The sequence below is a fragment of the Petaurus breviceps genome, unplaced genomic scaffold (genome assembly GCF_028583685.1).
Source record: "Petaurus breviceps papuanus isolate PSGF00001 unplaced genomic scaffold, PetGlider_PUasm1.0 90994, whole genome shotgun sequence".
Lineage (NCBI taxonomy): Eukaryota > Metazoa > Chordata > Mammalia > Diprotodontia > Petauridae > Petaurus > Petaurus breviceps.
In genome coordinates this window covers 7,965,551-7,992,425 of record NW_027187393.1, presented here as the reverse complement: position 1 = coordinate 7,992,425, position 26,875 = coordinate 7,965,551, and the positions used below count along the sequence as shown (strand labels likewise).

Below are 26,875 nucleotides of genomic sequence, written 5' to 3'. Positions count from 1 at the left end.
GGCCACATGTGGACTCAAGGTCGAAGGTTCCCCACCCCTACTAGCACCATGCAGAATACTTGGCACACAGTATGTGATTAATAAATATGCATTGACTGATTGATTTCCACTCCCTCCTCTGTAATATCAAGGGAATCATAAGAACCCTCTGGCATTTTATGAATGAAATAGCTGCAGACATTCCCTATTACAGGAAGAGGCTGGAAAAGAAAGAAGGCTTTTTTTCCTGATAAGATAAATGAGCAGTAATAGCACTTAGCATTTCCAGTACACTCCCGAGTAGTGCACATAATCTCAGAGTTAGAAGGGACATCAGGGTCAGAAAGGGCTGGAGACTTGACCAAGGTCACACAGCAAGTTAGTGGGAAGAAACAGGACTACAACTCACAACCACTGGCTTCCACTTTAGGGCTACATGTGTGTGTGTGTGGGGGGGAGGGGAACAGATTACAATCTGGATGAAATGCTTCCCATATGCAAGTCACAGCTTACTTTTCTGACCTTCTCTCATATTCCTCCCCTTGATTCACATTATGCTGCAACAAAACTAGACTCACGTCTGTCCCTCCCGAACCCATCCTGCAGTCCACCTTTGTGCCCGTGCCCAGCTTGTTTCCTATTTCTGGAAGGTCTTCCTTCCTCATCATCCTTGAAAAGCATCACTCAAAGGTCCTAATCTCCTTGGGGACCTTCTCCCACAGACCTCACATAACACTCTGCTTTCTACTTCTTGAATGCATTTAAATAAAAATGGAAGTTATTTGCCGCAGTCCCTTACTAGATGGTAAAATCCATGAGGGCAAAGATTCATCTACATTTTTTTTTTAATCTTCCCAGTTGTTCCCCGAAGGAGTAACAGTCTTAACATTTGGTTTGGGGGGATTTTTCTGGTTTGTCTACTTCCCCTTCCCATACCTCTAGGACAAGTCATAGCTCCCCCTTTCCCACAAAGGCTGAGCTGAGGAAAAAAACTGCCCCTTTTATAAGTTCACATACAGATAAGAAGGACACCACATCTGGTTCCTCATTCTAGATCTGACACCAGCTAAATGTCTTCGCTCTCATCACTTCACCTCCAGCCTCTGTGAGGTATATGAAGTAGAAAGGAATCAGGAGACCGCGCTTCCAGTCCTAACTGGCACCCACCCATGTGTGACTTCAAAAAGAACCTGTCCCTTCTCTGGTCCCCGGTTCCCTCATCTGTCCAGATGCCTGAGACCTGCCCAGGGTACAGACTTTGATTCTCTCTCCAGCCTCAGGATTTTTCGGGAGTTCAGAGGGCTGGCCCTGAGCAGGATGAGAGAGAGACCTGACCCCAGCCTATGTGAAGACCAATCCCAGCCCTAGCTCTCTCCACAGTGAGAATTCAGATAGAGACTCACAGAATTTAAGAACTGGGACCTTCCTGACAGCCAGTACAACCTATCCCTGAAAGAAAGAGAATCTCTAAGACAATGTGCCCAGGTTCAGTTTCAGTGACCTCCAGAGGGAGGGGGTAATTCTCCCCCACCCTCCCAGTTTTGGCCTTGTCAAAATGAGGCAAGGCTCAAATGAGATACATCGTCTGGCACTTAGTAGGCACTATATAAATGCTTATTATCCCCCTCCCTCTGCCACTGAACTGACATTACGTCCTAGAAGGAGGTCTATTCCCCTCTTAGAGCCTTGGTTTCCTCATCTGTAAAATGAAGGGGCTGGAGCTAATGATCCTGAAGTCTCCTTCTGGCTCTGAGGTTTTCCAAGCAACTGCCTCCCTCTATTTAGAATTGTGCTCTGTGTTTCTGGGTCTTTGTTCCCTTCTGAGACTGATGGGAAGGAACTGGGGGTTGAGGAGGGAGGTCCTTTTGCTGGTTGGGGCTGTGTCACCCTGAGAAGGGGGTGGACAGGGCAGGGCTCAACTCTGAGTACACTGAGTCACTCCCTCTCAGGAACAACAGACTGTCAACTAGTGCAACAGGCCAAAACAAAAAAAAGGAGGAGGAGGCAGGAGGCAACCAAAGGAGGTTAAAACAGAAGGGAAGGGAAGTGTGAGGGAGGAGGCCCTAACATGAGAGGATGGAAAATACAACAGACTATTTCAACAGCCCTTCCCAATGGCGCACACCCGCCTATCATTACATGCCCAGCTTAATTACCCATCATTATAAACTGAATCCACAATAGATGCCAACTGCATTTTCTAAGGACAGACAGCTTCTCTTCCCTTATTCTCCCCCTCCCAACTACCACTAGGGAGAATTTCTATAATGTCACATTGAGATTAACTCCCCTTTATCCCTAAATAGCTGTGAGATGTTCTGAATCCTTATCCCTTAATGGGAAGAAGATGGTACAACGGTGGTAACAGACTGGCTGGAGTCAGGGTCCAAGGAAAGCCCTATGGAAGGCAGGGGAGGCCCCTCCAAAGTTTGTCCTTAAAAACACCAGTTCACAGAAGCTGCCCAGGGCTCCAGGGGCTAGTAGAGGCCAACTCAAGCTGAGTAACCAGTATCTCCCTTTCCCCACCCCAAACCCAGGCTCCCAGAAATAAACGGGAGCTGAGCTCATATCCTGTGGGGATCTGAAATAGCCCAGGCAGGTTAAAATAGCGCAGAGAGTCCACGGCAGCACAGAGTCGGGTCGGCCCAGGCCAGGCAAGCAGAGTCCACTCCGTTCCCGTCCCCCTCCAGGGGAGCTCAGGCAGCAGCCCCCCGCCAGGCCGGGGGCCCTCCCCCCGCGCGCCCCCGCACACAAAGCGGCAGCCCCCTCCCCCATTCCCAGGGCGTGGGCCCCCAGCCCCGCTTTGTTAACGAGCCTTCGAGCATTCCCTCCGGGGCCAGCCAGACAAGCCGAACCGAGCCAAGCCGAGCCGAACAGAGCCGAGCCGGGCCGAGCCCCCGGGGCCGGACTCGGCCCCTCATGCCGGCGCGGGGGGGCAAAAAAACCACAAAATCGCTTCCACTCACATTGCTTCAAGAGGTCCAGACACAAAGCCATGAGACCCGAGGGGCGTAGGGGCGGAGACAGAAAGAGACAGAGAGAGGGAGAGAAGGAGAGAGACAGACAGAGACACACAGACAGAGGTCGGGGAGGCAGCAGTGCCTTGGTCTGCTCCGGGAGGAGGAGTCCCCTTGGCTGCCAGAGGCCGGAGCCTGGGAGGAAGCCGGAGTCCGCCCCGCCCCGCCCGCTCCCGGCACAAAGCCCCGGCGTGGCCGGTCCGGCGGCGCTGGGCTGCGCGCACAGGGGTCCGGGCCCGGACACCAGGACGGCCGCGGGACGCCCGCGCTGGGGGAGAGAAGGCGGCGGCTCGTGGCTCGGCCAGAGCCGAGGGCGCACGGAGACAGGGAGAGCCCGGTGGGGGCGGCTGCACTCACCCTCCTCCCTCGCTCAGCCCCGGCCGCTCCAGTGATGTACTTGCAAGGGGAGGGGCCTCTGGGTTAAAGCCCCGCGCTCGGCCCCACCTCCGGGCTCGCGTCACCGGCCGCGCGGCAGCTCCCCCGGCCTCTCCCCCTCCCTCCTCCCTGCGCTCTGGGGCGCGGCGGCAGTGGAGGGGTGGGGGGCAGGGGGGCCCGGGAAGGGAAGGATTTAGGAGCACATGCACGCGCACACGCAATACACCGCGCCGAGTGCACGCCCGGAATCCACGCTCATGTGTGCACGTGCCCGCCCTGGCCGGTGGTAGGGGGGGGTGCACATAGGCAACCCCATGCAAACTCAACAGTGCGGGAGTGCACGCGCACGCGAGCGCAGCTAGGATTGGATGGGCGTGCACTTACATACTGGGCGGAGGGCGGGTGGGAAACATGCGGTGCACAAGCACATCCAATCAGACGTGCACTACAAGGCGCGACTACACTCCAGTGCGGAGCGCGCATAGGCACGTGCACATCCCACGGGCGGGTGCACGTACTGCACGAGCGCGCACGTGTTCTGTGCACGGCGTGGGCACACCCACCCACCAACGTTCTACCCGCTGCGCTATAGGTCCTGCGGGCGGGGGAAAGAGCTACTTCTCAAGTCGAGTCTGCCTAGACAGAGGCACTCCCGCAGTTACTAGTTCTCCTAGTCCTAGCAGCGCTCGCACGGGACCAGCCCCACCCGTGCTGTTACCAGCTGGCATCCCGCACATGCTCAGTGTCGAAGTCCTGGGTTGTTGCCCACGTCCCAGCCGTTGCCACCTTTTGAGAACACGAGTGGTGGCGCGCTCTCTGATGGCCCCCAGGCTAGTACTGCTAAGCCCACAGTACCCTGTGGCCGGGAGTTGGCGGCTCTCTGACAAATCACTCCTCCCCATGCTTATCCACTAGCCCCCTCTCTTCCCTTTCCCTACCCCTTTCTCTTTTTGTTCTTTTGTTTCCTCTTCCCTTGACCAGTGGTCAGGGCCAAGGTCACCCTAGCAAGCTCCTTTCCCAAAGGATGTCCAGTACAAAGCATACTGCGATCTGAACGTTCAACCTTCTCTCCATCCCATGCTTGAGGACCCTTAGATAAAATCCTACTGGTATTCAAGAGTAGAAGCAGCATTTAAAAGGGCCATCAGGGCTTTCAGAATCACACCCATTAGGGCTGGAAGGGATAGAGCGGATGAGTTACCGGTCCTGAAGAAACCGGTCCAGAGTGGGAAGAAAGGGACTTGCTGTCATCACATATAAAAAATCAGTTGCCACGTCCTGTGACTTCTTCAGACTCCACAGCCTTGCATCTAGCCCCTCCTCTCCATTCTCCCCTAAACCAATTCAGGCTTTCAAACCTAGATTATTACAGTAGTCTCTTAACTGGCTGTCTCCCTTTGCAATTCATCCTCTGAGAACTGTCATTTTCCTAAAGCAACGTATGATGATAGATGTAGAGCTGGAAGGAACTTCAGGGGGTCATCTAAACCCACTCCCCTTATTTTGCAGAAGAAGAAAAGGAGGCCCGGGAGATATTAAGAGACTTGCTCAAGAATTCAATACTCCTCTATTAAAAAACCTTCTGTGGATACCTATTTCTGGAATAAACTCCTGATCCTGACATTCACAGTCCACCACAACCTGGCTTCAATCTACCTGTGCAGATTATATGCCTTTTTATGTTACTCCTCCTTTCACATGGTCTACATTCAGTTGAATGGACTACTCTGTCCCAGGTTGTTGACCAGGTTGTTGTAAGCCTGGAGAGAAGAATCACATATGTCACTCCCTATTCCATCTTTTCAAATGTTTCTCTACAGCTTCTAGGCTCAAACATAAACTCTGTTTGGCGATTGCAGCTCTTTACAACTTTGCTGCAACTCACCTGTCTAGTCTTATTTACCTGTGGTTTCCTTTCTTGCACTTTTCTCTACCCAAATCAAGCCTATTCCTCTTTCTCTCAAAAGATACTGTCTCCCATAAGAGTGCCTTTGCGCTGCTTTCCCTCATGCCAGAATATGCTGTCTCTCCTGACCACATACTTTCCTTTAAGGCTCAGCTTGTTACCTCCTTCAAGAGACTTTTGGCAAATTACTTTGTATTTATTTTGTATGGTCCTTTTATTGTACGCCTTCCACCCCCACCCTTGAGGAAGGGTCACTAAAGGCAAAGGACTATTTTTTAAATCCACAATGTCTAACCCATAATAGGCACTTAATAAATGCTTTGTTGAGTTGGAGTCATTTCTTTTTTTTTTTTGGAAGGCAATTGTGGTTGTGACTTGCCCAAGGTCACATGGTGTCTGAGGCCAGATTTGAACTCAGGTCCTCCTGACTCCAGGGCCGGTGCTCTATTCACTGTGCCACCTAGTCACCCCTGGAGTCATTTCTTGAATCTAGGCCTCAGTCTCCCTCTCTGTAAAATTTGGATAACCCTTGCTCAGCATCCCTCAGTGGGCTATTATGAAGATCAAAAGAATGACAAAATGTGAAAGCACTTTTTTTTTTTGACTGGCAACCGTCCTTTCAGAGGGCCTTGGAGTGTCCACATATGGCCCATAACTATAAGCCCAGCAGCCATGCCAGAATGGGCTCAGAATTGCCCATGGATCCTTTATTTTTTTTATATATATACATATATTTGAATATTTGATTTTAAAACTTTCAATTCCAGATTCATTCCCTTCCCCCCCGCCACCCACCCCCACTGGGGAGACAAGCAGTTCAGTATAGGTTGTACATGTGCGGCTAATGCAAAACAATAACATAGTAGATGTATTGTAAAAGACTGACTATATTTCCCTCCCTCCTATCCCACCTCCCACTTGTTTTATTCTCTACTTTGAGCCTGTCCCTTTTCAAAAGTGGGTGCTTCCAACTTCCCTCCCCCCCAGCCTGCCCTCCCTTCCATCATCCCCCCTCACCTCCCCTTCTCCCCCTATTCTCCTGGAGGGTGAGATCCCCTATTTAGTGTGTATTTCCCTCCCTCCTCAAGCCAGATTCAATAGGAATAAGGTTGACCCATTCCCTTTTGCCTTCCTATTCTTCCCCTCCATTGTTGCCTCTTCTGTATGAAATAGTTTGCCCCACTCTGTCTCTCCCCATCTCCTCTCATTATATTCCTCTCACCTCTTAATTTCACCTTTTAAGTATCATCCCTTCCTGTTAAATTGGTCCCCTGCCCTCTATCTATGTATACCTGTAAACGTATATACACACATTCACATATGTATTCATATGCCCACATACCCTCATATAAAGACATATATATTTCTAATCCCTTCAACTACTGAGAAAAGTTTCATAAGTTGCAATTATTGTTTTTCCATGTAGGAATGTTAATAGTTCAACTTTGGCCAGGTGGCTCAGCAAGCAAGAGCACCGGCCCCAGTGCCGGGACGACCCGGATCAAATCCGGGCCCAGACACTCAGCACCACACCCAGAAACAACACCTGGCCGTGCAACCCTGAGCAAGCCACTCAACCCCGATTGGAAAGCACTTTTAAAGGCACTATAGATGATTTACCATAGAGGTAAAATAATAATACTATAAGCAATCTCCTTCATAACATCCTTGTGAGGTAATGTAGGTAGTATTGTCCCCATTCTATGGATGGGAAAACTGAGTGTCAGGTTAAGTGACTTAGCCTGGGTCAGAACAATGTCAGAACTTGAATTCAGGTCTTTTGACCAGTACTTTTCCCACTATACCAGTAGCCTTACTATTATTAACAGGTTGCTGAAATGCTCCCAATGAAAGAATGGGAGTTTTGATGGGGAAGAGGAAGAAGCGAGAACTTTAAGATCTGGGTGTACTACATGGATGGCCAGCCTGGGAAGAGCTTTGTACAGTCTGAGGGTAGCCTGAAAACCCTGGGAGAGAGCAGTGGGAGACAGGGGAGGGGAATCAGGAGCTGGAGGTGGGGTGGCTCTGTTCATTGTATAGGTGTGCCCAAGAGATCTGGTTATGCTTCTTCCTGTCATCCAGTGGCCGGGAGGTTGGTTCATAGTAGGCTCTAGTATGAATGCTGATGCCTTTCTTGGTATCTATACTGAGCAGCTCCAACCCTGATGAGGAAGCCAGCACTCTGAGGCATTGCTATTGCAGCTGCCTGCTGAGCCCTTTCCTGAGAGAAGAACATGCTACAAGACCCTGGGACCAGGGGATGAGGGAAGGGGGAATGGGGTCTGTTTGGAGGGAGCCCTGTATCCCACAATCTCATTAAGAAGCAAGAATTACTATGTCTAGTTTCTACCCTGAATTCATTTCAACTATGCTGTAGCAAAAGGGCACAGGTTGGAATCCTAACTCTGCTACTTAAGAGTTATAAGACTTTGGCCAAGTCCTTTCTCTTCTCTGGGCCTCAATTTTGTTTTTGTTTTTTTTAATCTGCAAAATGAGGAGATTGAATTAAATGATCCCTAAAGGTCCTTCCCATCCAAAATTCTGCGATTCTATGAACAAACACTTCTTCATCGCTCACTGTGTGCAGAGCACTGGGTCAGAATGATAATCACAGAACACGGAATGTTAGAGTTCAGTGTTCTGGGATTCTAATCGTCTTTCTCTGTACAGCCTAGTCACACAATCTGTGAAGCCTGCTCTAAAATCTAACTTCTGCCCTTCACTTCAGTGTGGAGGTCATATTGGCTTTTCAAAGTCTATACTCTGATAACACAAATATTATCAGGTCACACCAGGCTGGAAAGGTTTCAAGAAGGAACCCAGTAAAGGCCTGTTTCTATCTTCTAAGGCCCAATCTAGCAGCGTTCAGAGGGCCTCAATGCCACTAGGTGATATGATTTCTTTAGACACTTCAACTTGATTATGGAGATGTCATGGTTGGAAAGAGCATTAATTAGTTCTGGAGTCAGGGGATCTGGGTTCAAATCTTGTCTCTGATACTTATTATCTGTGTGACTTCAGTCAAGTAGCTTACCCTCTCTGGGTCTCTAACTCTTCATCTATAAAATGAGGGAGTTGGACTCTAGATCTATGATTCTGTGATGACCACTACCAAGGGCATAGACGAGTTCTCCAAGAGAGCAAGAAGCACCCACAATGACAAAATCATATATATTATATATATATATATATATGTATGTGTGTGTATACATACATGATTCTATTCTAAAGGTATATATGTTTATACACATATACATATGAAACACACATATATGTATATATATGCTTGTCTATGCATATGTATATAGATAGTTATTTTATCAGTGTAGGGAGCTCCCAGTGTGGAATTTCTGCTGCCAATCCCCTTTCTCTGCAACTCCTAGTCTTAGAAAATTGTCTGGGGGCACTTTGAGATTAGGTGACCTCCCCAGAGTAACAGAGCCAGTATATATCAAAGACCAGACTTGCACTCAGGTCTTCCTAATTCAAAGGGCAGACCTTTCACCCATGATGCCACGGCACCTCTCATATCTACCTCTTTCTCTATGTTACAGTGGCAATGAGACTTGTACACTCTTTGGTATGGGGAATTCTCAGTGAGGAAACTCCCTCTATTAATACAAGTAGCATCTTCTCTGCAATTTGGAGTCTTAAGAAGAGCTTCGATTGAGTGACTTGTCCAGGGTCACAGCCAGTGTTGGGTCAACAGTCAGTAATGGGTCAAAGATGGGACTTGAACCTGGGTCTTCCTGTATTCAAAGGTGACTCTATATCCACTACACCAATTTGCCCATCTCTAGAAATTTGTCATTCTGCAAGATAAAATCAAGTAGGAAACTGACACCTTCTAAGGACCTCCTGCCCCTGGGGTCCCTCCCTCCCTCTCTCTGATTGGAAAGGGTGGAGGTTGGACCTTGGAGAGTTCCTCCCACATCCTTCACCAACTAAGGAGAGCATCCAGGGAATTCTCTTCATCATTTCCCACATGCTACTTTTTGGGACTTCATCCTCTTCAGAAACTCACCATTCTACAAGATGAGGAGGGGTGAGCTCCTCCTCAGATAATTTCCCAGACCAACTGAAGGCCTCCATGCCTCCTCTCAGCTTAGCCTCTCCTTCCTGCTTCAGCTTCTCTTTTTTGCATTGTCTCTCCCATTAGAGTGTGAGCTCCTTGAGGGCAGGGGCTACCTTTTTCTTCCCAGTGCTTAGCCCAGTACCTGGCACATAGTAGGTGTTTAATAAATGTTTATCAACTTTGACTCCGGCTTATCCACACTCAAGTCTTCTTTATGCCTTATTGAGGTATGGAGTTTTTGAAGGCTATATTAATAGAGTACAAGCTCTATCTAGCTGCTCCTATCCAATTGGAAAGAACTATAATACAACCCCAGGAGTGAAGACTTTTTGTCCCAGGATCTTCCTAGTACAATTTGTGGAGGCCATCAGGCTGGACAAAGCAGAAACCAAAGGCTATTGACTAAGTGAGGGACAAGTGTGATCTTTCTTGACAGAGAACATCCACACTGATGAAAGTACAGCTCTCTAGATACATACACGTTTACATATACACACATGTGCATGTAAATGCATAGAGAGTAAACAAGACAATTATGAAATTATAGAATCATACAACATGAATATTAGAATCATGGAATCTTGGGACCATGGAATATAGAGCCATGGAACTACGGAGTACTTGGAACTACAGAGTAAGAGGCAGTTGGCTGGCATAGCAGATAGAGCCCTGGAACTAGAATCAGGAAAACTGGAGTTCAAATCCAGTCTCAGATACACATTAGCTATGTGACACTGGGCAAGCCTGTCTGCCTCAGTTTCCCCATCTGTAAAATGAGGATAATGAAAGCACCAGGGTTGTCGTAAGGATCATCTGAAATAATATTTGTAAAGCACTTTGTAGACCTTAAAGCACTGTCTATATAAATGCTAGTTAGCTATATAGAATGTTATATGTGGAAGGGACCTCAGAGGCCATCTAGTCTATAGCATCGTAGAACTAAAGTTGGAAGGACTCAGAGAGGTCATTTTACAGACAAGAAAACTGAGGCCCAGAGTGGTTAAGTAACTTGTCCAAGTTGTAAGTATAGAGCTGGGATGTGGACCCAGGTCCTATGACTCCAAACCTGCTATTCTTTTTTTTTTTTTTTTGCTGTACCACATTGCTTTCAACCTTTTCATTTTCTACATGAGGAAACTGAGTTCTGGACTTAAAGGTCTGAGACTAAGAAGGGGAATGGGTTGAAGAGGCTGGAAGTTAAGAGAGAATCCCATGGCTAGCTATCCACTCTAAATCCAGAGGTCTTGACTGTTTGAAGCCCACTGTCTGGTAAGATATCCCAACTCACAGAGTTTATAGGAAATGAACAAAGCAGTAGGAGACCCATCCCTTCTTTCCTTGGCATGTAAAATCTGTGTCCCTTGCCCAGAATTAGGGGTACTGTTGGAAGCTCCAGATAGGACCGTCAGGTCAGGCATGTCACCCCAGAATCATTTAGACAACAAGCATTTATTAAGTGCCTACTGGGTGCCAGGCACTGCAGTAAGCACTGGGGATACAAAAAAAAAAGACGATCCCAGTCCCTACCCTCAAGGCATTCTAATGGAAGGGACATGTACTATTGTATCATTTTTCAGTCATGTCTGACTCTTCGTGACCCCATTTGGGGTTTTCTTGTCAAGGATATTTACAATTTCCTTCTCCAGCACTTTTTACAGATGAGAAACTGAGGCAAACAGGGTTAAGTGATTTGCTAAGAGTCATGCAGCTAGTAAGTGTTTGAAGCTAGATTCGAACTTAGGAAGGAGTCTTTCTGACTCCAGGCCTGGCACTCTGTGCATTCTGGCGCCACCTAGCTGCTATATACAGTATAAATTAGAGATAATAGAAGGCACTAACATTTAAAGTCATTTAATAAATCATTCAATTTATTAAGCAACTTCTGTGTTATTAAGCACTGGACCACCGGATCTAAAAGGGAAAGGCTTTTTGTAGAGAATAAGATTTTAGTTGGGATTAGAAAGAAGCCAGGGAAACTAGGAGACAGAAATGAGGAAGGGGAGCCTTCCGGGGGTGAGGAACAGACAGTGAAATTTCAGTAAGGAGCTGGGACGTCTTGTTCGGGGAACAGAAAAGAGTCCAGTGTCGCTGAATTAGAATTTGTGGAAGGAGGTCAGGTGTAAGAAGTTTGGGAAGGTAGATGGGAGTCACTTTAGGGGAAATAGAATGGAACAATTAGCCTGGGGCAAGAGGACTGGACAAATTCCCCCACATTTAGGTGTGAAAAGGATTTTGCAGATGGGTAGGTCCTGCCTGCTTTGATTCCCAGGGCAAGGACACCAAGGGGAGAAAGAGGCCAGAAGCCAACTTCAATAACCTAACCATTTCCAGGGGCTCTTCCCCATGCCCTGTCATTTTCATAGCCAGCATATCATTGTGCTGGAGTGAGGGAGCAGAAAAGATCTGGCTTCTTCCTAGCTGCATAACCCCAGACAATTTTCTAAAGCTCTCTGAGCCTCAGTTTCCTCATCTGTAAAATGGGGGTAGTAGAGCTACTTCATAGGATTGAAGTGAGGAACAAATGACATAGTGTATGTAAAGGGCTTTGTAAACCTTAAAGGGCTCTATAAATATAAACTGTCATCATCACTTTATTCATCATCATTATTACAATTTCATGAAGGGCCATGACCAAAATAATTCTTCCTCTGCCAGCCAGTCTCTGAGATCATGAGCCTTTTGTTGCTTAACTGCAGGTTCTCCAAGGAAGGGCATGTAGTCTATGACCCAAGTCCACAGTTGAGGGCTTTACAGCTGCTTCCTGGGGATGTGGAGGTGACCTTGAATTGTGAAGTCCAAATTTTGGCATATTTGACCAAATAAATTCCTGACCCTAGATTCATAAAAACTTCATTCGACCTTATGGCCAAAGGTTTGGGAGGAACTGGGGAACAGTCTTTGATTTTGGAGTATGGGAACCACTGACCTCTAAAGTAAGGTCCAGGCAACGCCAAATGATGAGCTCAGTAAGGTCTGGGAGCTTGGGCATATTGAAGGGCTCCTGGCTGCATCTCTGCTCCCCCCCTCAGAGCAGCCCTGAGAGGACAGAGTACATAGTGGGTACTTGAGACATGGTGAAGTGGGAGGGAGCCTAGATTTGTAAATAGAGGACCAGGGTCCAACTACAAGTTCCATCACTTATTAGCTGTGTGACCTTCAGCAAGTGAATTAACCTTTCTTGCTTCAGTTTTCTGATTTGTAAAGTGAGGAGGTTAAACTAGATAACCTCTAAATATGATAATTCTATAATTTTGCAATAAGTATCTATTGAATGTCATTCTCTCCCATGTTTTCTCTCAGACATTTCTGCATTTCTCCTTCCAGTTTCTACCAATGACTGCACACCTTCTGTGAGGATCACTAGATAGAAGCCACTATCAACATCTCCCCCGCTTGTGACCAGAAGGGTTACCTTAGGGGGAAGTGGGTCACTGACTGTCCCCAAACTAAACCCTTTCATCTTATCCCCAAAAGGGAAAAACCTGTAACTTTGACAATTTGCACTAGGCACCTACAACATTTTATTCATGCCTACATTCACTCTCCATACTTCTCCTTTGCAATCTTCCATTCCCATCTGTCCCTGTTTCTGGTTTTCGAACTTCAAAACCATTCCTTTGCCACTGCCTCATCCTGGAACTTCCCTCAGCACCTGGAGAATCCTTGACCTGGAACCATCCCTTTGCCCTTCTCAACCTCAATATAACTGTCTGTAAGATTCACACTCTTCTCCCATTGGTGAATTCCTCCTAGTGGGAATCCTCCTGGAGGAGCCCAAGCTGGCCTTCATTCTTCTCCAAACCCTGTTTCTTGCTTTGGGATTTGAAAACCATGCCCTACTTTTAAACTCTCTTTAGGGTATTGTCTTGCTCCATTAGAATGTAAACCCTTTGAGGGCAGGAACTTTTTGTTTGTATTTGTATCTCCAGAGTTTAGCACAGTGTCTGTGGTTAATAAATGCTTGTTTCCTTCCTTTCTTGCCTGCCACCTTACACCTTTGGAGGCTCTATTCTCTTAATTGCTGACTCCCTCCTAGGGACCATAATTTAAGGAAAGATGCTATGCTTCACCTCACTCCCAACTGGACTCACTCTGGACTTCTCCTTTGACTAGCTGCTCTTCCACTCCCCCATCTTCCTCACTCATCTATCCCCTTTATATATTGTCTTTCTTTCATTAGAATGTAAACTCCTTGTGGGCAGGGCCTGTTTCTATCCTCAACGCATAGTACAATGCCTGGCAATTTTAAGAGTGCTCTCTCTCTCTCTCTCTTTCTCCTCCTTCTTCTCTTCCTCCCTCCCCTCTTTCTTTCTTGTTCATACACAAACCCAACTACTCACTTTGTAAATGTCTAGACCTTACTATGTACCTTTCTGCTCCACTTCCTGAGGTTGTGTGAATTCTTCTTGGGAAAGATGATAGGCCAGAAGAGAGGGGCATTGTAGACTCCTAGGCTATCAGAGCTGGGAGGACCCTTAAAGATCACAGAGTCCAATTTCATCACCTTATAGACTGGAAAATCTGGTCTTAATGAAGACGGAAAGAGCTTGTCCAAGGTCACATACTGAGTTGATGGCAGAGCCAGGGCTAGAACACAGCCCATTGTAGCTCTGTTCCAAGGCTCTCTTCTCCTCACCTGCCATCCACCCTCCCACCACCCACCCCCAACTACCCGAAGATGTCATTAGGAAGCGTTTGTTCTCCAGATGTTGCTGAGGTGGAGGACTCAGGCCAAGCAGGCATCACAGAAGGGAAGGGCTCTCAGTCCCTAACCAGCTGTATCCTCTGGCACTGAATTTGGGTAAGATGTGAAGAGCAGGGGTGTCTTTCTCTCTCCTTTGCCTCTACTTCATACCACCTCCCAAATGGACATTATCATTCAGCTATGGCTGGCCAGCTTTTACTCCATGTGATAGAGAAGGCAGGGCCACTGAGTTTCTGCTAAGGAAAGGAGTCAGAGATACACTGAGGCACAGAGTGAAAGTGACATGGAGGGACTAACACAGAGAGGAGAAAGACGGCCAGTGAGAGTGAGAGACAGATATTGGGGAGAAGGGAGGGGAAAAGAGAGAGAGAAGAGAGAGGGGAGGGAGGAGAGAGGACAGGAGGGGAGAGACAGAAAGAGAAATGAGAGAGAGGAAGCAGAAAGGAAAACAGAAAATACAGAAGCAGAGATGTGAAAATGAAAAGCTAAAAAGTAAAAGTAAAAAAATTGCAACAAGAAAGATGGAAACAGAAGAAATTAGGGAAGAAATAGACACAGAAAAATAGAAGTTGGGGGGGAGAGGAGTGGAAGAGTTCACTAGATTATCTGACCATGGGCACGTTTTGGGGCCAGCCCCATAGAAGCCTGCCAGCTGTCAGCGTGCATGTCTGTTTGTCTGTGTGTGTGTCCATGTGCTTGAGAAGTTGGAGCAGGCTCACAATACATCACAGGCAGGGGCTAATGTGCTCCCTGCCAGGCTGCTTGATAAAGCTATTTCTGGAATGTGAAATCTGGGTCAGAAAGAAGGAGGCAGGAGGAAGGGAGGTGCATATGTTCCTCTGGAAGGACATATGGAGGACCAGTCCAGGGCCTAAGCCTGAGGCCCATTCAGACCTGGGGCCCTCCACCCAGAATTTCTGTCCTTCTCCTCCTCCTGGCTTCTCTCCAACCTGCCCCTTCCCCTCCTTTCTCCCCAGTCTGGCAAGGTCTCATTTTCTCAGGTGACAGCTGCTGCTTGAGCATTCCTGGGCAGGTCATTAGACTAATCACAATTGATCTTCTAGGAATAGGCCCTTCAAGTTTACAGAAACATCCATTTTCTCCTTAGCCCTAAGAAGACAGAGTAGGGATGACTGTCCCTATTTTGTGTGTGTTCAGTTGTTTCCCTCATGTCTGACTCTTTGTGACCCTATTTTGGGTTTTCATGGCAAAGGTACTAGAGTGTTTTGCCACTTCCATCGCCATATCATTTGATGAGGAAACTGAGGCAAACGGGGTGAAGTGACTTGCCCAGGGTCACACAGCTACTAAGTTTCTGAGGCTGGATTTGAACTAAGGAATAGGGGTCTTCCTTACTCTAAGCCCAGAATTCTATTCACTGTGTCACCTAGCTGCCCCAATTTTACAGAGAAGGAAATTGAGGAACAGATATAAGTGACTTGCCTAAGGCCATACAGTAAGTCTCCAAGCCAGAATTTTTTCTTTTTTTTGAGATTGGGTCTCCCTAACTCACCCAGGCTGGAAATGCAGCCATCACTCACAGATGGATCTCATCACTGATTGGCACAGGAGCTTTGACCTGCTTCATTTCTGACCTAGGCATATTCCCTCTTCCTCAGGCAGCCCAGCAGACTTCCACTCCTGGTGGCTCCCCATATTAGTGCCAGACTTTGTTTGGACAGTTGATCAGCCCAGGCCACTATAGCTCAGAACTCCTGAGCTCAAGGGATCCATCAGTCACAGCCTCCCCAGTAGAAGAAATTACAGGTGCCATCCTCGACCTGAGCCAGGATTTCAACCCAGGTCTCTGAGCTACGAATCCTGGGATCTTTCCACCATCCTACAAAACTAAACTTAGATTTATTTTTATCTATCGATCGATCGATCCATCCATCCATCCATCCATCCATCCATCCATCCATCCATCCATCCATCCATCTATCTATCTATCTATCTATCTATCTATCTATCTATCTATCTATAACACACATATATACATATATATGTATAAACACATATATTTGCCTCAAACTGCTCCTCCTCCTGACTTTCTTATCTCAGTGATACTAACATTTATTTTATTCTCCAGGCTGGATGTTATCTTGGACTCCTCTCTCTCTCCCACCTAGTAAATCTTTCTTATTGGATGACACTCAACCTTCTGACCCCTCAAGATCTTCATTGAGTCCAATCTGTTTGTTCCTTGTCTAGCATGAGATCAAAGGATTTTGAAGTGTAAAGGGCCTCAGTGACATTTTGATGTGGTAGATTAGAGCATTGGGTGGAAAAGGCAGGAAGGCCACAGTTCAGAATCCTGCTTTGGATACTTATTCACTGTGTGATTATGATCAAGGTCCATACGTTTCTGGGTATCAGTTTTCTCCTCTATAAAGAGGGGAGTTGAGATCTAAGGTAATTTCAAACTCTATAATCATCCAGTCCAATGCTTTCAGTTTTCAGATGGAGAAGCTCAGGTCCAGAAAAGAAAAGGGTCTCACCATAAGCAAGAAACTGAGTCAGGATTTGAACCTAACTCTAAATCAGGTTCTCTTTCTACCACATTGTTTCTTCACAGTCTAGTGCTAATTTTTTTTGGGGGGAGGGGGGTTATGGTAGGAACTCACTCTAATACAGCAGACAGCCAATTATTCTGCAATTTTAAGTCTTAGAGAATTGCCCAGGACAATGGGAAGTTAAGCAATTTGTCCAAAGTCACACAGCCAGCATGCAAAGTAGAACTCGAACCCAGGTCCTCTGGACTCCAAGGCAGTCTATCTAATCTTCTACACTGTCTCTCTAGCCTAGCATCCAATAAATGTTCAGTTGAATTCAGTGTGTTAGCACTCCCTCTCCATTAAAAAATCTGATAATCAGTGGTTAGCAGAGTACTTGGCACATAGTAGGTGCCTAAGAAATGGTAGCTGACTGACTTAATCAACATTAACCACTACAACAAGCAACCATCCAGCTTCCACCTGAAGATAGCCAGTGTTGAAGAACTATTATTTTTTGAGACAACCCCAAACCAGTCAGTTAACAAGCATTTATTAAGCATGTCTTCCACACGACAGTTCTTCAGGTATTTGAAATAAAGTGAATAAACATTTATACAGCACCTACTATGTGCCAGTCACTGGGCTAAGTACTTTTACAAATGTTACCTCATTTGATCCTCACAACCTTTCAAGGCAGGTGCTGTTATTTTTCTTATCTTACAGTTGAGGAAACCAAGACAGAAGCAGGTTAAGTGACTTGCCTAGGGTCACATAACTAAGTAAGTGTATGAGGCTGAATTGGAACCCAGGTCTTCCTGATTCCAGGTCCAGTACTCTATCTACTGTGTCACCTGGCTACCGAAGATGACCCTGAAGTGACCCCACGGTCTCCTGTCGATCAGCCCTGAGTGTACAAGATCCCAGCATTTTGGTGTTCACACTAGTTGCTGGGAGGCTGAGTCCACAGTTCCTTTCTCTCACTTAGCACTTGTACAACACAATCAATACACAGAGGCCCAGGTAAACCAGGAGCTTCTCTGACTATCAGGACCACTAGTGAAGAGGGGATGATAGGATATGTGACCTGGAATCAGATGGATCATCAGATATAGAGTTTGAAGATTCCTTTTACAAGGAAACTGAGGTTGTGATTTTTTTCCCCATAATGACTCAGAAAATAGCAGCAGTAGGATTTGAACTGAAGTCTTCTGACTCAAAATCCTGTTCTTCTTCCATTATATCACTGGGTTTCTAGATTTGCAAAGCAGTACTCCACCTTCCCAGTGAATTCCTCCTTCTCCCTGGCCCAGCCATCCCTTCCACACTGCCCTCCCCCTCCCCCCCAGCAGGACTTACTGGGCAGTGTTCGGCTGCTGCTCAGGCTGCTGCCCGTGGGCGGAGGGGAGAGGGACTGGAGGGAGATGCTGTCCTCATCCTGGGAGCAGCCTGCCTGGATGGCCCGAAGATAGCTATGGCTCCGAGAACGGAAGTAGCTGGGGAGAGGCAAGTCCAGCACATCGGCAGTGGCGGACTCAGCCTCACTACAGGCAGCCTCGTACTGGTCACTCAGCTCTGCCTCCCTGACCTGGGGAGGGAGAAAGAAAAGAGTGACTCACATTTCTATAGTGTTCTAAGTCTGCTACTGGCCTTAATCCTCATAATAACGACAACCAGAACTCCCACATCTTGAGCTTTGAAGGTTCTTACGCACATACACCACTGGACCTGTTATCTCATTGAGAAGGGCATTCCCTCCCCAGATGCCCATCCATGGCTGCCCATCCAGTGCATCTCTTGTCCACATCCTTCCCAAATTAGCCATTTGGTTATTAGCCAAGGATCTCTCATTTAGACTACCACTAGTTAAGTAGAAGTTTATAGACTGTCTAAAAACTGTGTCCCCAGAGTTCATGGTGAACCTAGTTTGCTAGTAAAAGTGGTGGGACTTGAGATAAGCAGCCCCCAAACTCAGATGGGCTTTACCTGTGACTTTGCAAACCCAAATACTCCCCTATCACTCTCCTATGCATGTTTGTTCCTCCCCCCCGCTATTATAACATAAGCTCCTTGAGAGCAGGGACCATTTTTACTTTGTATTTGTATTCTCAGCACTGAGCACAGTGGTTGGCACAAAATTAGTGCTGGATAAATTTTTGTTTATTAAAACAAACGAACCTGTGTGGTTCTTAGCTCCCTCTATCACATCCTCTGTCAGTCTGCCTCATTTGCTACAGAGGTGGAAGGAGGTCAGGTAGGACTGAGAATTGTTTTGTGTTTTTCTCTATTATTTGGGTGGCTGTGGCCAAAGAACATATCACCAAGTAGCCAGTCTTCCCTTACTTGGCTAGGTTGGTCCTTGGAACGCAGACTCAGTCTGTTGCTGGCACCATACCTGAAGTGTTTGTTTCCTCAAATTGGCAGCTATAAATCCATCAGCATTTATGGAAATCAATGGCAGAGAAATAATAATTACAACCAAGAGACTATGAGGAGTAAAAAGAGAGAAGAGGGACCAGGACAGATTCTTGGGGGATGCTCAAGATTTCTCAGTTCTAGGCTCCATTATCCTAGCCTTAGAGAACTTCAGTGAGCTCTGTATTATGATGAATCACTGGAGCAGGGCTTCATGAAAGTTATGATATTGTTCTTATTCTCATTCTGTAGTGCTTTGAGTATACCAGTAGTAACACCTATTTCCATAGCACTCCAAGGTTTGGAAAACACTCTCCTTACAGCAGCCTGAGGGATAAGCACCCTAAGTCATAGAACGTAGAAGGCCCGTAGTCCAATGGCCACCTGAACAATTCCCTCTACAACACACTTGGTGTGCCTGTGTTCACCCAGCCTCCGCTAATGACTGCCAGTGAAAGAGAACCCACCCTGTCCTTGGTATCCTGCTCCACTTTGGGAGACATCCCAACAAACTAAAATGTGGTCCTTTGCAACCTTGACCTTTTGCTCCTAGTCCAGCCCTCTGGGGCCAGACAGAACAAGTGTAAGTCTTCTTCATGAAAACCCTTCAAAGACAGCATGATACAGTGCAAGGTGTGCTGGATTTGGGGTCAGAGGACCAGGGTTTGAAAATCACTTCTGCACCATTGGTAGAGAGGTGAAGTGGGCCAAACATTCTGGAAAGCAACTTGGAACTATGCCTGAAAGTTATTAAACTGTGCACGTCTTTGATCCAGTAATATTGTTCTTAGGCCTATACTTCAAAGACATTAGGGAAAGAGGGAAAGGACTCACATGTACAAAAATCCTTATAGAATTTCTTTTGTGACAAAGAATTGGAAAATGAGGAGATACCAATCAATTGGGGAAGGCAAGTCATGGTATATCAATGTGAAGGGATACTACTGTGCTGTAAAAAATGATGGAGAACCCAGAGAGAACTGTATGAATGATGTAAAGAGAAGTGAGAACCAGGAGAAAAGTTTATTCAATGCCAGCAACATGGCAAAGGCAAACACCTTTGAAAGACTTAGGAATTGTGTTTAACACAATGACTAACTATCATTCCAGAGGATTCATCATGAAATAGGCTACCCACTTCCTAGAAAGATGTAGGACTCAGTGCAGATGAAGGTGTATTTTTTTCTATTGACACGGTCTGTGCGGGAATTTGTTTTGTTTGACTATGCATGTTTGCAACAGGAGTTTCGTTTTTGCTTTCTCAGGGTATGTGTGTGTGGGTGTTTGGAGGGAGAAAAGGCAGATCTTTGTTTTAAATAATATTTCTAAAAGTCAAAAGGAGGATTTTACATTCTATATTGGAGATAATAGGTAGCCAGGAGAGTTTATTGAATAGGGAGGTGACCTGGTAAGACCTGCAGGTTTAGGAAGATCCTTTTTTTTAGAGAGATTACAGTAAAGAGACATAAGAGGCTGGGAGACCAATCTGCAGGTTATTGTAAAAGTCCAGGTATGAAGTGATGAGAGCCTGAACTAAGGTGTGGCTGTGTTGGAAGAGAATATGGGGCATACACCAGAGGAATTGCAAAGCTAGAATCAACAAGACTTGGCAACTTACTGGATGTGAGGTGGGTGGGAATGAGGAGAGCTTGATGACTGGAGGATGACACTCAGGTTGTGAACTGGGGTGACTGGGAGGATGGCGGTATCCTCCATAGTAATAGCGAAGTTTAGAATGGGGGAGGGTTTTGGGGAGGTGATAATGAGTTCAGTTTTTGACATCTTGAACGTGAGAAGTCAACAATACATCTAGTGCTTGACATCCATGAGAAGTTGGAAATGTGAGACAAGATGTTAAGAGAGAGGTTAGGGCTGGATAAATAGATATGAAAATCATTTGCATAGAAATGATAATTAGATTCATGGTACCACACTAACATGCCCAGGGATACCCTTTGAGAAACGCTGTCCAACTTCAAGACAGCTATCACATCCTCCTTGAATCTTTCCTTCTTCAGGTTAAAAATCCTCATTTCTTTTTTTTCTTTTTCTGCTTTTTGGAGGGCAGTTGGGGTTAAGTGACTTGCCCAAGGTCACACGACTACTAAGTGTTAAGTATCTGAGGCTGGATTTGAACTCAGGTCCTCCTGACTCCAGGGCTGGTACTCTACTCACTGCGCCACCTAGCTGCCCAGAAAATCCTCATTTTAAAAAATCTCTTCTCATATGGTAACACCTCCAGGTCCTTTACCATGCTGCTTTTCCTCCACTGGCTACTCTCCAAGTCATCAGAAAGTCTTCATAAAATATGTTGCCCAGAACTGAGTAATACTTCCAATGTATAGTGGGAGTTTGATGGGACTATTATCTCCCAAGTGCTCAATGCTATTATTCACTTAATACAGCCTAAAATAAAATTAGCTTCTTTAGGCTCTTCTTAATGATTTATCTTGAGTTTGTGGTCCACTAAAGCCTACAGATCTTTCTTTTTTTGCCATCTATATTATAGTTATTTTATGGATGAGTAAACTGAGATGCAGACAGGGAAAGTATATCTAGTAGGTGTCAGAGCCTGTATTTTTTACTTGAGGTTCAGTGATTTTTCCACTAGTCTAGGTTATTTGCATAAAGCAAAGTCAGAGGTCTAACTAGATGGTCCATCACATCCTTCCATCACTAAAAGTAACTCCTATTTCTATAGTGCCATGTTTACAAAAAGTTTTTCTTGTGGCCTTGTGAGTCAGATAGCTTCATTTGTGGGACGAGACCTATGATTTTATTGGTATTGGGAACTTCTAATGAGGAAATTCCCAATACTAACACAAATCATCCCTTCCCTTGACTTTTATAGTCTTAGAGATTTAGCGACTTTCCAATATGACACAGTCAATTCAATGTATGTTGGAGGTAAGACTGGAACCCAGGTTATCCTGACTTCAAAGCTGGTTTTCTATCTGTTATACCATTCTGCCTCTTGAGTTAGATAGAACAGGTATCATCTGTATTTTTTTTTTTTTGGCTTTTTTTGGAGGGGGGAGGATAGGGCAACTATGGTTAAGTGTATCATCTGTATTTTACAAATGAGGAAAGTAAAGGGAATCTCAGAGAAGTGTTCATAGGATTCAGGGTTCAGAACTGGAAGGGACCTTGGATCACATTCAACCCCCTCATTTTAAAGCTATGGAGATTAAGGCCTGAAGAGATGAAGTGGCCTCTGCAAGATCACAAAGGTAAAGTTATAGAGCTAGGATTCAAACCCAGGACTTTGGACTCCCACTCCAACGTTCTTTCCACAACATTGAGGTATCATTTAAACTCAATGGACTTTGCCTAAAGTCACAAAGGTTGGGATATCAGGGGAAAGGAGGTGAATGAAAGGTGGAGGAGGGGGAGGGCCATTGCAGTGGGTACTGAGAGAGTCTGGGAAATCCTGTCTGGGCTGAAGACTAGGCTATGAGGCCAGTCCACCCCCTCTGAGGATCCAAGGGTCCCCTCCAAAGAGCAAAGAGAAAGCTCTGTTGGGCTTGGCCTGAAGCCTACAGAATAAAGCCTAAACTCTTCAACATTCAAGGTCCTCCTCCATGTACCTCCAATCTCCCTTTCCAGCTTCCTCTCCCACTCACTTTTCTTCACTTGTAAAATGGAGATAGATGACAGGACCACAGATTTAGAGCCATAAGGGACCATAGAAGTCACTGAGTTCAACTCCCTCATTTTACATGGTAGAAAACGGAAGTAAAGAAAGGTCAAGTGATTTGACCAGGGTCACAGACCTATCGAGTATCTGAGGCAGGATCTGAATTAAGGGCTTCCTGATTCCAAGTCCAGGGTTCTATCTACTACACAAAGATATACATTACCTGTCTCCCAAGGCAAAGGGGGTAAGATGTGCTTCAGCCATAGTAAATGACTTATTATACTCCAAACATGCAACTATGCTTTCCTATCCCTCAGTGTTTCCTTATGGAATGTCTTCAACCTGAAATATGTTCCTTCTCCCCTTCTTTATCTATCTACCTAAATTCTAATGATTCTTCAAGGTCCAGATTTAATGATACCTCCTCTAGAAATCCTGCTCTGAGTCCCCTAGTGAGAATTGATTTCTGTTTCCTCTACCCTCTCTCCCCTTGGATTTTGTTTGCCAATTTCTTATCCAATGATCATATTCTGTCCCTCATTACAGTTGTGCACTGACTGGAGGGCATTCGATGCTGAGAAATTTGGGCTTTATTCTGTGGCCAAAAGGCCAAAGCCAACAGAGCTTTCCATTTCTTGTGTGTTAGCTCTTCTACAAGACTAAAAAGTTCAAGGACCTTAGGCAAGATCCTGCTCCTCTCTGGGACTCAGTTTCCCCAACTGTAAAATAAGGAGGTTGAACTGAAAAAGAAGGGGGAAAGAGAAAACTGTCTATGTAGATCTACAAATTCAGATACCTTAGGGGAAGAGTTGTGCCAATGCAGGAAGAATAGCCACAGAGAAGTCCCAAAATTCACAGGAGACCAAAATCCAAGGGAAAAAAAAAATCCGATCCTTTAGATGCTTAAGCACACATGCACAAATTATGGGAAACAGATAAGGTGAAATAGTGAGCCTAACACAAGGAGGCAAATTTGACTCCACAGATTTCTTCTCTAAGACTTTTTGGATTGGGAACCATGGCTTTGGAAGAGTGTGTGTGTATACATACACACATATGTGTATATATGTATACATACTTTATTCAAAATGAGCAACATTGGTAAAAGAGAAGGAACAGAGAAACTAAGTGTATTACAAAAATACATTTCTTTGAAGAAATTTAGGAAGCAAAGTGAGGAAGCAAGATGGAAAGCAATTGGATGGCTCTCAATGGAAGCAGGAAACCAAAGTGATATAAGGTAGAATGAAGAGCAAATTGGGTAGAATCGTAAAAAGACAAATATAATGGCAATGTAATTCCCCAACAATTAGATCATAGGATCTAGAGCTGGAAAAGACCTTAAAGGCCATCTAGTTTAACCATTTCATTTTACAGATGAAGAAACTGAGGCCTATGGAGATTAAGAGATTTGTCCAAAGTCACTTAGGTAGAAAATGTGAAAGGTGGGATTGAACCCAAGTCCTCTGATATCAGAGTCAGTCTTTTCATGGAACCATGCTGATCTGATCCAAACCATAATGGGCTGCCTCAGGTGGTAGGTGGTCCCCAGCCCCCTACAGAAGTTCAAGCAAAGACCAGATGAGCACTCGTCAGGTATGATGTAGAAGGAATTCTTGTTTGGGTACAGATTGGGCTACATGGTCTCTGTGGTCCCCTATAACTGTGAGATTATACTACAGAATGCCTGGACAGGACAGAAAGAGGATATAAAGGGAGAATTTGGGAAACATTCTAAGTCTGGCACAGAGAAGCATGATATGGTACTGTTGTGTGGAGGGACTTCAATAATCCAGACATCTGCTGAAGCTAGCTCTCTCAACCTTCCTCCCTCCCTCTCTCCTTTCCTCTTTCTTTCTTTTTTCTTTTTTTCTTCCTTCCTTTCTTCCTTCCTTCCTTCCTTTCTTTCTTTCTTTCTTTCTTTCTTTCTTTCTTTCTTTCTTTCTTTCTTTCTTTCTTTCTTTCTTTTTTTCTTTCTTTCTTTCTTTCTTTCTTCCTTCCTTTCTTTTTCTTTCTTTCTTTTTTATTACCTTCTTTCCCTCTTCTTTTCTTCCTTCTTCACTCCTTTTCTTCACCCCCACCCACCAAAATAGAATAGTTAGTGTGATTCATTGGAAAGAACAATGCCTGTGGAATCAGAAGACCTGGACTCCAATCCCACCTTGGATCTATTCTCCAGCAAGGCATTCACCTGACCTGGGATTTAGTTTCCTCATCTGTAAAATAAGGGCAGTCTGACCAGATGGCTTTTAAGGTCTCTTGCAACTTTACATCCATAATCCTAAACAATCAACATGTTCTTATTAAGCTTTTCCCACGTGCCAGGCACTATGCTAAGTGTAGGAGAGACAAAGAAAAATATAAAGTTCCTGTCCACAAGGAGATCTCCTTTTGAATGGGACAGAGGATCTGTAAATATCAAGGTATGTACCAGATACTTGCAGAGGAAATGGAAGGGCAGCTAGGTGGTGGAGTGGATAGAAATATACTGATTCCAGGAGTCTGAAATACCTGGGTTCAGATCTGACCTCAGACACTTACTAGCTGTATGACCCTGGGCAAGTCACTTAACCCTGCTTGCCTCAGTTTCCTCATCTGTAAAATGATCCGGAGATGGAAATGGCAAACCACTCTAAGAAAACCCCAAATGAGGTCACAAGGAGCTGGAAACAACTGAGCAGCAATAACAATGGAAGATCATTTCAGATGAAAGGCATTAGCAGTTTGCAGTTCAGTAATGGATTTTTGAAGAAGGTAGGATGTGAACTGGGTGGTGAAGGAAGCCAGAAAAGCAGAGAGGCAGAAGTGAGGCGGAGCAGGCCGAACATTTCAGGCAAGCATAGAGAAGAGCTAGTTCAAAGGCTTAGTGTTTGGAGATGGAGATGTAGTACGTAGGTTTGTGAACCTGGATTGTCAGAGCAAGAGAGGAGAGTCAAGCATAAGAAGACTGGAGAGGCAGGAAGGGGCCAGGTTGTAAAGGGCTTTAAATGCCAAATAGAGGACTTTATATTTGATCTTAGAGGTAACAGGACCCATTGGTGTTTACTGACTATTTATGATGACATAGGTAGACTTGACTTTTAGGAAAAACACTTTGGTAATTGAGGGGCATAAATAGAAACTTGAGTCAGGGAGACCAATGAGAAGGCTACTGAAATAATATTAATGAAAGGTGAGGAAGCTGAGAGGGTAGAAATGAGAAGAGTCGGTAACAGATTGCATAGGTGGGGTTAGTGTGAGCAATGAATGATGAGTGAAGTTGAAAACCTGGGTTACTGGAAAGATCTTGGTGCCCTCAATAGTAATAGGAAAGTTGGGAAGAAGAAGGAGGAGGAGATAATGAATTCTGTTTTAGACAGGTTGAATTTGAGATGCCTATGAGAGATCCATTGAGTCATTTCAGTTGTATAAGACTCTTTATGACCCCATTTGGGTTCTTCTTGGCAAAGATGCTGGAGTGATTTGCCATTTCCTTCTGCAGCTCATTTTACAGACGAGGAACAGAGACAAACAGATTTGAACTCAGGTCCTCTTGACTTCAGGAGACCATCCACTGTGTACCTAGGTACCCTGAATTCAAATCTGGCCTCAGACATTTACTATCTGTGTGACCCTGGGCAAGTTGTTTAGCCCTGTTTGCCTCAGTTCCTCATCTGTAAAATGAGCTGGAGAAGGAAATGGCAAATCACTCCAGTATCTCTGCAAGAAAACCCCAAATGGGGTCACGGAGAGTCAGATATAACTGAAACAACTCAACAACAAGACATCCAGTTCAATATGTCTAGTAGACAAAGATATAAGACTGGAGTTTAGGATATAGACTAAGATTAGATATATCAATCTGGGAATCATCTGCAAAGAGATGATCATTGAACCTATGGGAGTTGATAAGATCACTAAGCAAGATAGTGTAGAGAGAGAGGAAAAGGGGGCCCAGGATAGAGCTTTGGAGGACACCAATTATTAATGGGCATGATGTGGATAAAGGTCCATAAAAGGAGACTGAAAAGAAACTGTCAGAAAAATAGGAGGTATACTAGGAGTGGAAGAATATAATGAAGACTTAGAGAGGAGAGAATATCTGGGAGGAGATGTTGATCAACAGTATATAAAAGACTGCAGAGAAGTCAAGAAAGATGAGGACTGAGAAAAAGCCATTAGACTTGGCAATTAAAAGAACACTGGTAACTCTGGAGAAGGCAGTTTCAGTTGAATGATGAGGTCAGAAACCAAAGCACCTTAATGGTAATTTAATCTGTCAAACGGTAGAGAAG

At 45.3% G+C, this 26,875-nt stretch overlaps 1 protein-coding gene across 3 annotated transcripts in view; it reads right to left on the bottom strand.

The window, feature by feature from the left end:
* Positions 1-26,875, bottom strand: part of DLGAP4 (DLG associated protein 4) — a 100,873-nt gene that overhangs the window by 56,532 nt on the left and 17,466 nt on the right. For 2 of the 3 annotated variants that reach the window (XM_069077556.1, XM_069077557.1), the window contains exon 5: positions 17,909-18,137. In XM_069077556.1, the coding sequence (XP_068933657.1) occupies positions 17,909-18,137 (229 nt within the window). Of the gene's footprint in view, positions 1-2,945; positions 3,346-17,908; positions 18,138-26,875 lie in introns of those variants that run through there. The other variant, XM_069077558.1, reaches the window with a different exon arrangement.